The sequence below is a fragment of the Peromyscus maniculatus genome, chromosome 17, assembly GCF_049852395.1.
Source record: "Peromyscus maniculatus bairdii isolate BWxNUB_F1_BW_parent chromosome 17, HU_Pman_BW_mat_3.1, whole genome shotgun sequence".
Lineage (NCBI taxonomy): Eukaryota > Metazoa > Chordata > Mammalia > Rodentia > Cricetidae > Peromyscus > Peromyscus maniculatus.
The window spans coordinates 26,549,938-26,567,118 of record NC_134868.1 but is presented as its reverse complement, the minus strand read 5'-3'; the positions used below and the strand labels follow the sequence as shown (position 1 = coordinate 26,567,118).

The following is a 17,181-nucleotide window of genomic DNA, read 5'->3' as shown; positions in this document are numbered from 1 at the left end:
CCGCCCTCAACACCACTCCAGTCTATTTGGGGTGCTTAATGGGAAGATAGGCAAAGCCAGAGCTTAGGGAGGGGACATCACAGTGGAAAGTGTTATGTGAAGGGCGAGAGAACATTTCCTGGAATTCTTCCTTCTCTCCATAAGCTATCCACTCTTGTTTATATTGCTAGCTTTTGGCCATCCTTAGGCCAGCCATGGGGGTTAAACGGTTTGGATTTTCACCATCAGTGCTGACCCTGGGGGTGTTTTGGAGTTCATAAATGGACAGTTACTTTTGGGATTTACTCTGTGTCTATAGGAGAGCTAGCCTGCCACAGGTTCTCACTGAGTCCCTGGCTGGTGTGTGTGTCTGCGGATGGTAGATCCTAAGGACTAATCAATCTATTTACAGCTGACAAAGTGGCTGTGGTTTCATTGTTGATATTCTTGTCAGTCAGACCCACAATCTAGCATTTTATTAGGACTCCCTTCAAGTCCACTAATAATTTTACAGTATTTTTTTAAAGAATTGCCTCCACTTTCCTGACTTTCCAGTTCCAGCAGGTCCTGAGAAGGGAGTTATAAGGACTATGCTCTGCCTCATACGACATCTTTCTATTTTTGTGGACACGAAAAGCAATACAGTCTGGCCAGAAGAAGAGGTGACCAATAAAAACACTCTTCAAATATTGCCACCAAACTGCTCAGGACTAGAAACTTTAGTTCAGTATCTACCTACCTTGTTTATGTGGACATGTAGGTTTTGACTGGTCTACTAGGCGGTCCCTTTGGGGGCTCTCATACCTTCACAGAGGGTCAGTGGGTCATAAGGGAGCAAGCTGCCAGAGGTCTTTTTTAACTGTGGTTGTCTCACTCTGTCCCCCCCAGGAGTGGCCGAGCTGATCTAGCAGCCATATACTATGAGCGCATCGATGTGGAAGGTCACCACTATGGCCCCTCATCGCCTCAGCGAAAAGATGCTCTCAGAGCAGTGGACAATGTGTTTCAGCACATGATCAAGTGGATCCAGGTGACCCAAAGCAAGGGCAACTGATCTGGAATTTTCCCTTGTCACCTCTTATCATCTCCATGACTGCCGCTCCTTCATACTTCCTTTAAAAGTTTCTTTACTAGGCCAGTGTAAGGCTCTCTTTTCTTCATGTAGTACTTTTTAGGGCACCAAGCAACTCCTTATTCCATGGATAGTCAGTGGGATTTAACTCATCCAGATGTGGTTTTTGCCTGGCTTGACTAGAGAGCTGGCCAGGTTTGTGGTAATATTAGTAAGTCTATTGACCAGTTTAACCTGGACATGGTGGTTAAATGTGGGTTCCAACTTTAACAGTCTCTGTTCTCCTTTAATCAGTAGCTTAAAAACAGGTCTTTACAAGAATGTTTGTGTGAAAGGATCTTTCTTCAATCACTGTGGTGACTGCTCCCGTCCACCCCCGCAGGAACGTGGCCTGCAGGATGACCTAAACGTCATCATTTTCTCAGACCATGGCATGACTGACATCTTCTGGATGGATAAAGTGATTGAGCTAAGCAAGTACGTCAGCCTGGATGACCTGCAGCAGGTGAAGGACCGAGGGCCCGTTGTGAGCCTGTGGCCAGCCCCTGGAAAACACTCTGAGGCAAGACACACCGTGGTGGACGGGAGGTGACCTGGCCCCATTGGCCCCTCATTTATGCTTTGTCTTATTCCTAGAGTTTTCATAATGAACTGTGTAACAGGATAGGCGCACCGACTTTGGGATCAGATGATTGAGCTTGCCATTCACTTACCAAGTGACCTTTATAAAGGTCATTCATTTTCTATGTTTGTTTGTTCTATACCAGTATCTACCTCCACTGAATTTAATGAAAATTAAAAGAGATAGACAATGCCTGGCACATGTCAGCATGCCCTTATTAGGGCTCTTTTATTGTTGGACAGACTGTGTAGGGCGCTGCTAGAGGCGGGCTCTTCAGAATGAAGCTGCCACTCTGATCTGCATCTGATTCTTTTTCACCAAGGGGGCTGGAGATATAAAGCTGACTAAAGAAGACAGCCTAGGCCACATGTGCACCGTGGGTTTATCCCTGACTTTACGGTCACACCTCTTAGGTTCTGATCCCAGCTCTGTTATCAACTGTGTACAAGGGAATGGCAAATCTGGCCCTTCTGCCTTCCACATGGAAACCCGGCAATGAACACTATCCTAAATAAAACCTATGGGAGTACACAGAAGGCAGGCTGAGATCTCAGCAGAGACTATATATGTGCCACTTAGGAAGACCATCATCAAACAGGAGGGTGCCTAGGAGGGTGTGGTCAACTTCCCACAGTGTGCAGATGAGGAACAAAACTCCCTTTCAGGAAGTCAGTAACCTATGTTTACCCTCTCAAAAAAAATAATTAGGGATGGCAGTGGATGGTAAGGATAAGGAGGAATGAGTGCCACTCTTGGCCGACAATGGTGTGCTCATATTGCTTCCTCACCTCCCAGTGCATGGATGCAGCATCTGTCCACTCCCAGGGGAGCTGACGTGGGCCAGGAAGCATCTATGTTTCTCAGTAGAGGGGACAACGCCAGCCACAGGGGAGCCAGGAGGAGCCTGGGAGCCGCCGCCTTCCTGCATCCTCATAGCTACAAAACAGTTGCCTGTGAACACTAGCCAGAGGGGCCTGGTGGAAGCGATGGTCCTTTGGCCCAGAGGCAGCCCTGCTACCACCTTGCCTGCCCTGATTTGAGGCCTCTTGTCAGTGATACCACTGCTCTCTCAGCCTTTCCCCATTCACTAGGGAAATGCTCCCCCGCCCCCCCGCCACCGCCATGTTTTTCCTTGAGCTCCGCAGCCAGGAAATGAAGTTTACACAGTGTCCCAGCAACTCCCTAAATATGAAAACGGAAAGAATATGTTACACGTTGGCAGGTTCTTGGGAAGCAACTTCCCTCTTCCTGGCAAGGAAGAGCATCTTTGTCTCCAATTTGGCACTTAGGCATGTGACACCTCCAGAATGCTTGGGCATCAACACTCACGAGCCGAGAAGAGCATCTTCCAGCAGGATGCGCATCCCAAACACTGCCGCCAGCCAATCGCAGTTGGTAATGGTTCAAAAGTGGAGGCTGTGTGTGGTGACAGCTGTGTCATGTGATGGGTCACAACAATCTGCAGGACCTGTTGTATATCAGCAGATTTTTCACATATTCGAAATAATTCTGCATACATCGTTTTTAATCAAATAGGGGAGGTTCATTCATGGAGCTATGAACAACTTTCTGCTCAGCAGCCCGACGAAGACTGTTTTTAGGGTGTGAGTGAATAAACACAATTTCATTATAAAGGAATACATTTCTGATTTGGTTGGTGGCCAGCAAACCAGCGTCAGCAGGTGGATTTTAATTTTAGCCACAAATATTTAAGTTTCTGCTAAATATTGGAAGTGTGTATAGACTTTACATCTTCATTATGGAATTGGCAATGTGGTTAGTAAACAATCCCTCCTGCTTTTAAGATTCATGTATGGGTAGGATATAATCTCGATGTCAACTTAAAGAGCACATATCTTTTCTCTGATTTTGGTGGTATTTAACATCAGCCGGCCACTTTCACAATTGCCACTTAATTTTAGTGCATAGAATTTTGACAAATAAGTTTTGTAATGTGTTCACCAGTCACTGATTATTTATGAAAGAATATATATGTATATATGTATATATATAAGTGTGTAAGCAGTATAGGAGTATAGGATCATGTTGCCATGGTCACCTCATCTTTGAGAGAAGTAGCATGCTGGCATGACCTATGACATTTCCTGAAAGTTCTTCCTGATCCCATGAGTGTTTTACCCTCTCAGAAAAACCACTAAGATGTAACCATTTATTGTAAGGTTGTGTGGTTATTTGAGTTTTATGTCATAAGAATCTCTGTGGTATTTTCTACAATTTACATTATTTTTGCTCCGGCTGAGATCCCTGAGTCTTCTGTGCGTCTTTGCAGATGTGGTGCATCTGTCTTTACTGTTCTTTATGGTGTCTGCCCCAGAACTGCACCAGTATCTCTTTATCTCTCCCCATTATCTCTTTGCTCTATCTCTTCTGCTATGTGTCTGGCTTATTCTGTGTATACACTATACAGGTGCACACACATGAGAACTTTTCATTATATTCCCTAGAGGGGAATTCCCTTCAGCCTCTCTAGATAAAGCCAGATTCATTTGCAAGCTATACGAAAGTCTCTCATTGCAAGACGTGGTAGCACACACCTTTAATCCCAGCACTGGGGAGGCAAAGGCAGGCTGAGAGCTCTGTGAGTTCAAGGCCAGTCTGGTCTACATAGTGAGTTCCAGGCCAGCTAAGGCTACTTAGTAAGTCTTCTCAAGAAAAAAAAAAGTATCTTATTTTAATGTAGCTAATTTCTCTCTCTTATATACATACATATATGTATACACACACACATAGATAAATATCCTATCTCACAGATGTAACACGAGTGTTCAAACAGCTCATTCTTGGTTTTCTTTGCAGATATATCACAAACTCAGCACAGTGGAACACATGACTGTGTACGAGAAAGAAGCGATACCCAGCAGGTTCTACTACAAGAAAGGGAAATTCGTGTCTCCTTTGACTTTGGTGGCCGACGAAGGGTGGTTCATAACAGAGGTAATTATAAAATCGGTGCCCTTCCCCTCATTGTTCAAATTCTATCCACAGCCCACGGGTAAGTAGCAATTATTGAGAGCTTTTCACTAGGAGTCCTTTGCGGCACGGCTTCCTTGTTTAGAAAATCAAAAGGCTGGACCAGACGTCTAGGAGAACACAGGCTTCGGCGAACCCAGAGTCGAGATTTAGACTTCATGGCTGCTCCACATACTCTGTATTGTAATAAACTGGCCTGAACTCAATTCCTCAAGCTTCCACACAACCTGTTTAGCTTAAAGCAGGGCAATTACTGTGATCTGAAGTCCTTGCTCCAGGGCGGCGAAAAGCCAGGAGAGCCCTGTGTTGGTTCCATCCTGAGAGAAATGTTTAGGAAACAACTGCAGGGACCCAGGCCCCCAAATTACCAGCTGGTTTTTACAGCAGAGATTATCCTTCCCTTTGGGCCCAAGCCCTAATGGGCCTCAGGCCTGCCTGCCTTCCTCCTCCTTGTCGTCCTGGGCTCCAGGCTCAGCAGAATCCATGTCCTACCTTCCAGAGGAATCTATGGTCACACTGAGAATCCAGTCCCTTCTGGAAGGGAGCATTCCTTCAGACATGTGTTCCAAGGTGGGCTGTGCTTCGCTGGAACAGCAAGGTTAAAGGTTAAGTAGTAGGTGGCTGAAGCAGTGATGCCTAGGACTTCAGGTAAATAATATGTTAGAGGGAAGTGGTTCCTCATCAGTGGAAATGGGCATCTGGGCCAGTGAGCGGGTGACCGACAAGCAGGCCATGAAGTGAAAAGGCTCTGGGACAAGAACGTCAGCTATTGGGCAAGACTGCCTTATTCCTGGGTGTTCACAGAGAGAAACGTCTGGTCACCGTGAACCGAAAACAAGGCAGATCTGGTTGAAACCACGGGCAACAGAAGGCAGAGGCCGGTCAGGCTCTGCTGAAACCGAATCGCCCGTCCTCTGCCATGCCATTTAGAGTCTCTAAGGTGGACGCAGAGAGAGAAGGACAAGTTCCAGGCCAGCCTGGGCTCCATAGGAAACCTTCAAAAATACCTAGAGACAGAAAGGGATTCAAGAGACGCCTTCTAACACCACCACTTCTGGGAACTAAAATGTAGCTCTTTAGTTTGTCCGCCCGTTTGGGGTTCACATGGACTGAGAGAGAATATTTTAAGCTATGACTGCTATGATTTATGCACACATGGGAAACCCCCAGCTGGCCGGGCCAGGGTATCCCACGCGTGCAGGGGACCAGGCTGGGCAGATGCTGGTGGGCAACCCACTCCCTTCGGGCATGGCGGTGGGGTGGACATTCACAATGCAGATGCTACATCCGCGTGGAGAGTTTATTATAATAGAAAGATAAAGAGGCAGAGAGACAGAAAGGGGGGAGAGAAGGGGGTGCCCACCTTGTGGAAGGAAAAAGCAGAAGGAAGGGGCAGAAGTTTTTCCTTCTACATCAGGACACAGGGTGGCCCCAAGGGGCAGGTCAGAATATTAACAATAACTTTGCCATGTATCATTCTCTCTCTCTCTCTCTCTCTCTCTCTCTCTCTCTCTCTCTCTCTCTCTCTCTCTCTCTCACACACACACACACACACACACACACACACACACACACACACACACACAGCAATATAGAATAATAATAAGAACACAATCGGTTTTATTCATATATTCATATTCCTAGTCTGTAGCATACAAACACACGTGTTTCTCAGGGCCCTCTGTGGAGGACACAGGCAACCTGGTTAGAGACCCACTGACAACAGTCCATCAAGAAAGACCTCCCAAGTCACAGCAAAGAACTTTCTTTTTGTTTGTTTGTTTGTTCTTGCTCTGAAACATCTCGCATTTTATAAAATTCTGGGGGAACCGTTCTGAATCTCTGGAGGTCGGTAAGTTGTGAGGATTAATGCACAGTGCTCTGCCACTAGAGTGTTAGCATGCCTGGAGACATCTGCCATTTGCTTCCTCATGTCTAGTTCAAGGGCTGAGAGGCTACAGTGCGGGGGATGGGGAGACTGGCAGGCTATGGGGTGATTTGGGGTACTTTGCTGGAAATAAGTAGGGGTGGCAAAGCCAGAGATCACCATGGAGGGGTGGACAGCTAGTGAGATACCATCGCAGTTCCAGTGGGCCATGCCTTGGGTCCCCACAGGGGTGGACAGGCACTATGAAACCATTCCAGCTAGGAAGGGAAATGCCCTGATGGGGGGAAGGGAGATTCCCTCCAGTTTGGCAGAGGTTCTTCCCATAAAGGAAATATGATATCTTGTTGTAGTCCACTCAGGAAAAAGATGTCTATCTTGTTGAGTGATATAAACAGTCCTGGGAGACCTGAGCGTACTGGTTAAAATGGTGTTAGGTTGTAAGCCAGGAGCCATTTGCCTTTCTGTTTTTATTTTTGGCTTCTTGAAACAAAGTATTGCGAAGTTTCCCACATAGCTTTACTATGGGAGTTCACTCTATAGCTCAGACTGGACTCAAATTCACTAACCTCTTGCCTCAGCCTCCTGGGTATTTGGACTAAGGCACGTGCCACCGAGTCTGGGTCACAGGCCACTTGAACAATGGCTTCAATAACAATTTTGCCATCTCATTTAACTGAGTCTGGAGACAATCAGTTCCATGGTTGCTTAATCCAGAAACTCGATGAAGTCAAGTCCTTGAGCCAGCTCTGTGTAATTCTGCTTTTCTTTCAAGATCACAAAATAGTTGCTGCAGTTCTGAGCTGTATGGCCTCTCAAAACACCCCAAAGCAGGAAAGAAATGGCGTGACTTTTCACTGCACATCTCCTGTTATGGAATATTGGTATATATTTCAAAACTAGAGGTAGAAGCAGTTATGTGGAACCCTGAGTATTATGGAATGCTGGTAGGGAGGGCCTCTCTGTAAGAAAGGGTATGTAATTATGAAGACAAGGTCTTAAAAAAAAACCCACATACCCAATAAGTTCTTGTAGTGAAGTTTCTTTAAAGACCCTGAAAATCTGCCCCTGTCTAGAAACTATTAGCAACTTCCCCTAAGGTCTCATCAATCAACTGGTTGATGTGGCTAGAAAATTCCTGCCTGGGGTGAGATTTGCTTCTGAGATGCACTGAATTGCAGAATAAGGAACCTCAGTCACAAAACCAAAGAGATGCAGAAGCTGGGGTTAAGAAACCGGGAGTCTCAGAACAAAGCATTACAGAAGCAGGCGTAGGGCATGGCACACCACTTCCCAGGAGATCAGCAATCCACTCTGGGATGCCTGGGACTGCCTGAAAAAGCCTCCTCCTGTCCCCAGCCTTGGGCCCCACCCATCCCCACCCCACACGCAAGGGAGCTGAGTCATGCTTCCCTGGATGAAAACGGAAAATTATTATCTTCTGTTATATGGTTACATACACTATATTATATATTACTTTTGTATGTATCACACACATTAATTTAAGTTATTAAAAACTACGAGTCACCTGTTAGCGAGGATGCCCAGGTATTTCATGATGTGGGCTTAAGAACAAAGAAAACCCCATTAAAAAAAAAAAAAAAAAAAGAATCCACACCATGGATAGCCACATGAACGGATTTTAAAATCTATAATTAGGGCTGGGGATGTAGCTCAGCTCCTAGACTGCTTGCCCTGTCATGTAAGCCTTGGATCCCATGCCCAGCACCACATAAACTGGCCATTTCGGCACACACCAGGTATCCCAGCACACAGAGGTAGAAGCAGGGGGAGATCAGAAGTTCAAGGTCATCCTTGACCACATTGGAAACTCCAGGCCTGCCTCAGATGTGTGAGATCCTGTCTGGAAAAAAAGAAAGGCAGGAAAGAACACAGGGAAGGAGGGAGGGAGGAGGGGAGGAAGAAAAAAGAAAGATTTCAAGAGGGAAACTTGATATTAAAGATATGTAAAACAGGAGCTGAGTGTGGTGGCGCATGCTTTTAATCCCAGCACTCAGGAGGCAGAGGCAGGCGGATCTCTGTGAGTTCGAGGCCAGCCTGGGCTACAGAGTGAGTTCCAGGACAGCCAGGGCTGTTACACAGAGAAACCCTGTCTCGAAAAACCAAAAATAGATAAATAAATAAATAAATAGACAGATAAGTAAAGCAAAATGTGTGTGTGTGTGTGTGTGTGTGTGTGTGTGTGTGTGTGTGTGTGTGTGTACTAGGATGAGTGGGAGATAGATGGTGGGGGAAGAGTAACCAGAATGCACCAGAATATATTGTATACATAACAAAATTGTCAAAGGAGAAAATAAATAAAAGCTGTAGAATAAGAGAAGACAGGAATAAAAGTAAGATAAATCGGACAAGAAAAAAATAAGACTACCTCTGAAAGATGTGTGTTGACCCACCCTGTTGACTTAACTAACAATGATGGAACTACACACCAGTTGTTATTGGTCATGCCTGAGTCATGCATTTTGAATGGCTCCTTTCCCAAAGTTTCTATGGTGCACACTTACCTTTTTATCAGATAATAAATATATCCATGGGGGAAAAATGAACATTGGTCAGTGATAACAACTGAAGAACAAAAATATCCTGAACTAATTGCCTCCTGTTAATTCTCCTCATTTTGGATTGTGGGTACCGTTGGTCCTGGAGCGACATAAGGAAACAAAAATGGAAGGCTGGTATATCTCAGGGCTTCTCAGCGCAGTCAGATTTACGCATGTCGTTCATGGTGTCTGTCATATATGAGCACCTCTTTCTCCAGAAAGTCATCATCATCTGTGTCCTGAGAGAAACTGGGGTATCCCTGTCATTCATGTTTGTACCTTAGGTCCATAGCGTGAACCTACCATGATCACTTTATTCCTATTCTTGAATATATGCCTTTTTATTTCCTGGATATCATATATAAAAATTTCAAATGCTGATCCTACTCTAACACTGAGGAGTCATTTTCTGAAAAGTCCTAAAATCAGAAGTACCTCTGTTGACGTTCTTCTACAGACCTGTACTGTCTATGACCCTCTCTTGAGTACACTCCGCTGAAAACTGCATTCTGCGTCCTTGTTTCCGCCCAGGACCAGAACTGTTTATCGCTCACATTTCCATTTGCAAACTTCTCTCTAGTCAGAAGAAAAAGAGACTTGTGTTTTGCCCTGTAAACCTGCACACCTGTCCGAGGTGCGTGCTGTGGCAGGACAGAGCTGGGTCTCACTTCAGATCTGCAGATGACAAAGTCTCAGCCCTGAATGCAATCTCACTGGGTCTCATTTCAAAGTGATTAGGAAAAAAGCTGAGTAAGGACAAGCTGATGCTGGCTAGGACCTAATAAAATAGAACCTCACCGCTCCCTCATGCCTTGGTTCCCACAGCTACCATCCCATAACCACAAAAGTGTAAGGTGGAGCTTTCACGGCAGTGGCACCCAGCACCTTTCACTAAGACTCTCACAGGATCAAGACAACCACTGAGAGATCATTTCTTCTTATGGTCACCTAGAGAGCTGCCACTGAAAAGACAGAGACACAGATGCAATTTGTCACAGGAATTGTACCAATATCCAGAGTGACCCAGGTGCTCAGTGACTCCTGAGGTCACTTCTGTTCCAGGTGTTTCCAAATACAAGCTAGATTCCAACATCTGTCCTTGGTCTGACCACCCTTCCTTAGCCAGCGGAAATCTGAAGGTGTTCGTATTTCCAGGGGACTAAACAGAAAGAGGAAAACGAGTCACCACTGAGGTCAAGGCCCACGGTTCCCCCAGCCAGTCACTGTTCCTCAGGACAGGAAGCAGAGCGCTCGACTCGTGCTCCATCTCCTCTCTCTCCCTAAGTGCTGGCCAGTTCCTCTGGGGAAAAAAAAAAAAAAAAAACCTCTGTGGATATTGTTTCTTTCTCTCAGGGGATGAGTGTAGCTGAAGTTTTCTCCAGTCCTGCCCAGCCTCACAGACCCCGCAGCTGCTTATAAAATAATCACTCAGAAGCTTACATTAATTAAAACTGCTCAGCCATTAGCTCAGGCTTCTTACTGACTACTAGGTCTTGCACTTGAACTCAGCCCATTTTTGTTAATCTATATGTCACCATGTTTTCCCTGGCTTTACCTGTGTGCCATTACATGCTGCTCCCTGGACAGTGGGCTGGCGTCTCCTGACTCAGCCTGCCTCTTCCCAGAATTCTCCTTGTCCACTTACCCCACCTGTGCTTCCTGCCTGGCTCCTGGCCAATCAGCGTTTTATTAAACCAGTGTATAAAAGCATGATCCCACAACAGATGAGGTCACACTGGCTCGCAGAACATCAGAACCCTGAGCGATTCGGCCTTCACTCACGCTCGATTTGGATTTTCAGGCAGCCATATTGCCGCCTCCTTCCTCAGCAGGTGCTAGGCCAGAGAGCAGAGAGACTGGGACGTCACAATGTCTGATGCCATCCAAGGGCACCCAATAGACACATCCAGTACTGCCAAATATCCCTGGCATGAGACAGTCAGGGACAATACAAGAAATGATTCAGGGAAGTTTCCACCAAACTCATGTCTGCTCTTGCATCCTGAGCCATTAAGCCCCTGGGCCTACCAAACTCCACAAATATTTGCTTAGTGCCTACTCATGTAATGAACTGCATAACATGCTGACTCCACTGAGGAGCCACCAGGAGTCCCTGGCTGCCTGATGCAGCCTAGAGAGAGAGCCAAAAATCAGCTCAGTGTGCAGGCCAGAGGGGTCAACAAATGTGTTATTACAAATAGGTTACACATTCTAAAGAAGAGGGGAGAATGCCGTAAAAGACCATTTCTGGAGTGACAGGGTGGGAAGCTTTCTCCGAAAGGGGGCCTTGAGCTGAAACCAAGTGCAGTGTTCCTGGGCATGTAAACAGGATCCTCAAATCTGAAGGAATGGGGTGTAACCACAGTTCATGCCAAAAGTCAAGTCTTTGGTCTATCCTGGTAGAGCAGACTTGTAATCCAGCTATGTGGTGGTGGTCGCGGGTGCTAATGCTTCGAGGCAGGAGGATTGCAAATTCCCTAGGCTACAGAGAGGAAGACCCTTCTTCAAAATAAAAAGAATAATGATGAAAGGGGGTTTGGAGGGATAGTTCAGCATATCTGCACTAGCTCAGGAGTAAAGCTAAGGTCTGGTTGAATCCCCAGTACTGTAGCAAAGAAAAGAAAGAAAAAAAGAAAGAAAGAAAAAACAAAACAGGTCTTCATTTATGTGTAGTTTCACAACAAAGGAAATCCTGTTGTAAGTATAAATATAAACAGGATTTCTTGTACCGATTCACTAACTAGAGATAATCTTCTGTATTTTAAATTTTTCTTAAACTCATGTACAACGTAATGCGTTTCATCATGGTGTCTTCATATGTATGTGTCATTAGACTTTGTTCACACCCTCCCTTCTGTCACCTAATCTTTCTAGCTGGTTCCCATTCTCCCTCTGAATGTTTTCATGTCACATGTATTCCACCACCCTCCCCCTCCTTAGAATTTGTTCTCCCTCTGGTGACCCTCTTTCTAGTTTCATGGCTGTCTTGGTTGCTTTTCTGTTGCTGTGATAAAACACTCTGATTAAAGCAACTTCAGGGAGAAAGGGTTTCTCTTAGCTCACAGTTACGGGTTATGATCCATCCTGGAGGAGAAGCCGAGGCGTCAGGAGTTTGAAGCATCCCGTCACGATGTCAGGAAGGGAATGATAAACACACACATGCTAGTGCTCAGCTCACACTTTCCACTCTTAGGCAGTCTAGAATCCCGTGCCTAGGGAATGGGTACCACCCACAGTGGACAGGTCTTCCCATATCTATTAGTGAAATGAAGATAATCCCCCATAGGCATACTTGGAAGCCCATCTCCCAGGTGATTCCAGGTTGTGTTAAGATGACATTTAAAACTAATTCTATCACAGTAACACACACACACACACACACACACACACACTATTAAATCTAGGTTCTGCATCTGGCTTATTTCACTAAACAGGATTTCCAGTTCCATTCATTTTCTGACAGATGCAGAAATGATGAACTCATCTCATAAACCTTTAAATAGCAATACCACGCGTGGGAAGAAACTGTGAGAGAAACCCTCCTTCGTCATGCCAGGGTCATTAAAAAGCTAAGTGAGCCTCCTACTGTGCACAAAGGAGGTTTCAATAATGTCCTGGGACATGAAGTCATTTAACGTCTTTCACATTGTAAATACATCAAGAACTTTTTGCTTTAAAATTTTCAGTCGGGCTGGAGAGATGGCTCAGCCATTAAAGGCTAGGCTCACAACCAAAAATATAAAATTTTCAGTCAACGACAGTGACAACTGTCTTGAATTAAGCCCTTCCTAGCAGACAAATACCTTCAATCCGCCCCCATAAGCAACCAACAGGATCCGGGGATTGTCCTAACTCCCACAAAGTCCTTCCAGTCCTTCAAAGTCCAGCTGACGCCCCCCTCTCCCTCGATACACTCAGTTGTTCCTAATTGTCCTCATTTGGGACTTTCCTAAGATCACAAATCCTTCTGCTGGGTACCAGTTTGCCTGTTTCTGGACTCTCTGGTCTCGAGTGGAGGTTCCTAGAGAACGAGTCTTTGATGAGGTCTTTTGACTTTGGCAGGAAGGATGTGTTCTGCAGTGTACTCTGGAGCCATAGTGCGTGTGAGTAGATTGGACAGACGAATAAACACCTAGACTGTTGCATTGGTTCCTTATTCGAAGACTATTCGCTTTATGGGTTGCTAAGCAATTACCAAGGAAAGGAGGGTTGAGTCAAGACTTCAACTCATTCTTAAGAGCTCTAGGAAAGATGCCAACTGGGGAAGGCGGTGAAACTCTGAGCGACAGTTGTAGCTTCAATGAGCCCCAGATTGAACAGGACATGTCAGCTCACTGGTCGGCAGCCAGCTCTCAAGGGCCGGTGTCCGTAGCCTCTCCTGGAAAAGTGTCTACCGAGCTGAAGAAAAGCAAGATGGCGCAAGAGCGTGGAAAAGGACCGTGAAGCATGGTGCTTTGTGCTGCTCGTCCGGATCCCTGTGTCCGTTAAAACAGATGGGGCCAGCACAGGCCCGGGCATCTATAAGAGGCCGATATTTGTCCATAGAGGAAAGATTTGTTCTGAAGACTAGTAAAGGCTATGGCATGCCAGGCCCAATTCTAAAGCCTCTGGCTGAATGGCAGTTAGGCCCTACTCCAAAATATTTGGGGAAATCAAGACAATCTGGGAAGCATGGCTTCTGAGTGATTATGGCAGCGAGCGTGGTATTGTCCAGGCCCAACTAATTGAGCTTCAGGAAGTCAGATGGAAAATGTTGGGAACAGCTTGCTCACTACAGTGACTGGGGTCACGTGTGGAAACCGAGAGTGCAGGCCCCCCGCACCCCTCCGCCAATGATTCAACAAATGAGATCCCAGTAAAGAGGAAGAGCCATCCCTGGTCCACAGTCCTCTCTCCAACGCTTCACTCTAGCCGGCTTCTCGTGACCCCTGCTGACTCTGCTGCCTGGTATTTCCCATGGCAAGGACCAAGCTGCGTGTGTGGCAAGAGACTCTCCAGGGTCAGGCCAGGGGACCAAGGCTGAGTAGTTACGTCCTGTTAAGACCGAAACAGAGCAACTGTTCGGACATCTCTTGGGAGCTGCATGTGGTGAACACATACCCAAGTTTAAGACCACGGCTCCCCAGGGGCTCCTAGGGACCTGACCCAGGAACACACCCTGCCGAACACTTTTAAAAAGCAGTGGCATGAAAGCTAAGCATCTGGGGCAGTGTGGCCTTTCCTCGGATGCAAACGAATGTCTTCCCATCTTAGGGCACTGATAATATCTCAAAGCAATAATTCCACGGATCAGTGAGGTTCCTGGGGGTACTGACAGGAGCGCTGGTCACCTGTTGCACAGCCCAAGTGACTTGAAGTGACACAAGGCAGCTGCATGCCTGGAAAGCCTACCCCAGTAAGAGTAAGGACTCAGAGCCGGGCGGTGGTGGCGCACGCCTTTAATCCCAGCACTCGGGAGGCAGAGCCAGGCGGATCTCTGTGAGTTCGAGGCCAGCCTGGACTACCAAGTGAGTCCCAGGAAAGGCGCAAAGCTACACAGAGAAACCCTGTCTCGAAAAACCAAAAAAAAAAAAAAAAAAAAAAAAAAAAAAAAAAGAGTAAGGACTCAGACACTGTGTCCCTGGAGCTCCATAGATGACGAGCAGACGGCTGCACCCCCACCCCCACCCCCACAGCAATCTCCTATCGCCCGGCAGCCATCACCTGCCTCTGTAGGCAACCTTAGAGAGGCCTGTCATGAATCTTCCAATGCTCTGAACTTCTTAGCCTTGTAAGTGTCGGGAGCTTCCTGAGTCTCACAACCCTCCCCCACCCCCCACCCCCCACCCCCCACCCCCGCCGGCTCTTCCATCCAGGAAGAAATGCTTTGAGTTGGAGATGATTGCTACAGAACACATGGATAATAGGAGAAGGCACAACTCCTTCTTAACCCTAGCACAGATCCAAGACTGTCAACACGCTGTGGCTCACGGGCATTTTCAGCAGTGCCTCCGGGGACAGGGACATTGTTGCTCTTCCTTCTCCTTCTGAGATGACACTACGTAACTATAGTTTCCCTCTCTTTTAGGAAGAGGGAGGCTCTTGTGAAAAGCGTGACCTAGGAATGTTGACGGCATGTTGAATTTCTATTATTGTTCTAATGCACCTCGAATGCTTCACGTTTCACTTATTTTAATTTAATTTCTAGAACATCCTCCCTCCCCTGCACCAAGATTTTTGGAAATAACTTGAGGGGGGAAAAGATTTATACTCTTAGTGGTTTTGTTCGTCTGCTTCCTGTTACTGTGACAAACTAACCGAGTTAACCAACTACAAAAGACAAAAAGATTTACTTTTGCTCATGGTTCCATGATTCATCGATCCTGTTTGGAGCCAACACATCACACCATGGTGGGAAGCATATGGCAGAGGAGAGCCAGTCACCTTTTGGTCCTTTTGAAGCAGAGAGAGAAGGAAGGGGCCAAGGTCCAAATATTGCCTTCCAAGGCACTCTTCCAATGATCTAACTTCCTCTCCCCAGAGCCCAGCTCTTAAAGGTTGTGTCCCTTGCCCACGGTACCACTGGCTGGAGATCAAGCCTTTAACACACGGGCCTTTGGGGATACTCCAGATCCGAATCCAAATTTACAGCAGTGGTGCAAGAGGAAAGATGATTAACAGCCAGCAACCGGTACTCCTCGGGCCCCAGCCAAGGAGAGCAGAGCCCAGTTAGAGAAAGCCAATGGCCCAGCTATTCCACCGAGTCCCAGCCAACTTTATCCTTGATTATGCCATGCCTGAAGCTCTGTGGCCTTTCTTGGAAGGGCTTCTCAAGCTGCACCCAGAGCCACATGGAAAACACATGATCTGACCTTGGGATGGATGGCAGGGAGTTAAAACAAAGCCTGTCTTCAGTAAATAATGAATGACCGTTCAATGATGCCGGGGGGGGGGGGGGGGGGGATGAATGCCTTTCAGAGGTTTCCATGCTCCAATATGGGTCAGATCAAACCCTGGTGCGCCCAGACCTACAGAAGGCAAGCATCCAAGAGTGGAACGTAGGACATGCCCAGGGCAGTCTATGCCCAGCCTGGCTTCTGAGCCACCAGCATGAAGAGTGAGTGCTCCCTTCTAAAGTTGGCCACCACAGCTGTGGCCTCCACGGGAAGAAAAGCATCAACCAGAAGGAGGCCACAGGGAGGCCACACTACAGGCCCCCGGCCAGAGAGCATCCATCCCAGTCACATGTCCACATCACGAGAAGTCATTACTCTGACTCAGGGCAGGACATCTCTCTCAGGCCTCACATCCCCTCCCACCTCCACTCTTACTCCCAACCAGACATCTCTAGCTATTCTTCCAGTTCACTGCAGATTAACACCACGGAGTCCTCCATGGTGGAGGGCAAAGCAACAGCCCCCAGCAAGGCCTGAACAAACCTCACCTACTGGTTCTGACTTGAATGCCACTTTTCCTAATTAATGCCAAGTTTGGTTGAAACTAAGCCCTGGTCTAGAAACTGCAACTCGTATCATTTTTCCTCTGACACCCCAAATTCAAGTCTAGCGCATCATAGGGGTCTTGGTGGCAGGCTGGAAAAGGAGTACACGCAGCAATGGAAGAAGCCAAGTCCAAATCCAAAACCCTCACCCATTTTCCCCAGGGTTCCCTTGTATAGTGCTGCCAAGTTCTAGATCCTTCCCATTGGAAATGATCAGAATGTTGAATGGGAGCCTTCCTGTCCGTTGTACCAGCCCATGGGCATGGCAGGGGCTTGGGAGGCACCAGAAGTGCCCGGAAGAGCACGCAGTATGATGATCATTGAATTCTACATGTAGTGTTAAATGCGGCGCCACCAACTTGCTCTGGTTTGCCCGGGGTGAGGGGGTGGGGGGAGGGAGTCCAGTTTTAAAACTGAAATCTTGAATCTCTCAAGTCCCCGTGACAGCACACTGGGATGGCTGGTGACCGTCCTGGGTTGCCACACCCCCAGGTGAGCGTAGAAAGCCCTGTGACTGTGCACTCTGGCTGGCAGTCGCTTTCCTCTGGTCTTGTCCCACGTGAGACGAGCAGTGTAAAAGCCCCTCACGTC

At 47.0% G+C, this 17,181-nt stretch overlaps 1 protein-coding gene across 1 annotated transcript in view; it reads left to right on the top strand.

The window, feature by feature from the left end:
• Enpp6 (ectonucleotide pyrophosphatase/phosphodiesterase 6) overlaps positions 1 to 17,181 on the top strand; it is a 95,883-nt gene that overhangs the window by 69,949 nt on the left and 8,753 nt on the right. The window contains exons 4-6 of the mRNA XM_006970896.4: positions 868 to 1,009; positions 1,434 to 1,613; positions 4,491 to 4,628. Of these exons, the coding sequence (XP_006970958.2) occupies positions 868 to 1,009; positions 1,434 to 1,613; positions 4,491 to 4,628 (460 nt within the window). The remainder of the gene's footprint in view (positions 1 to 867; positions 1,010 to 1,433; positions 1,614 to 4,490; positions 4,629 to 17,181) is intronic.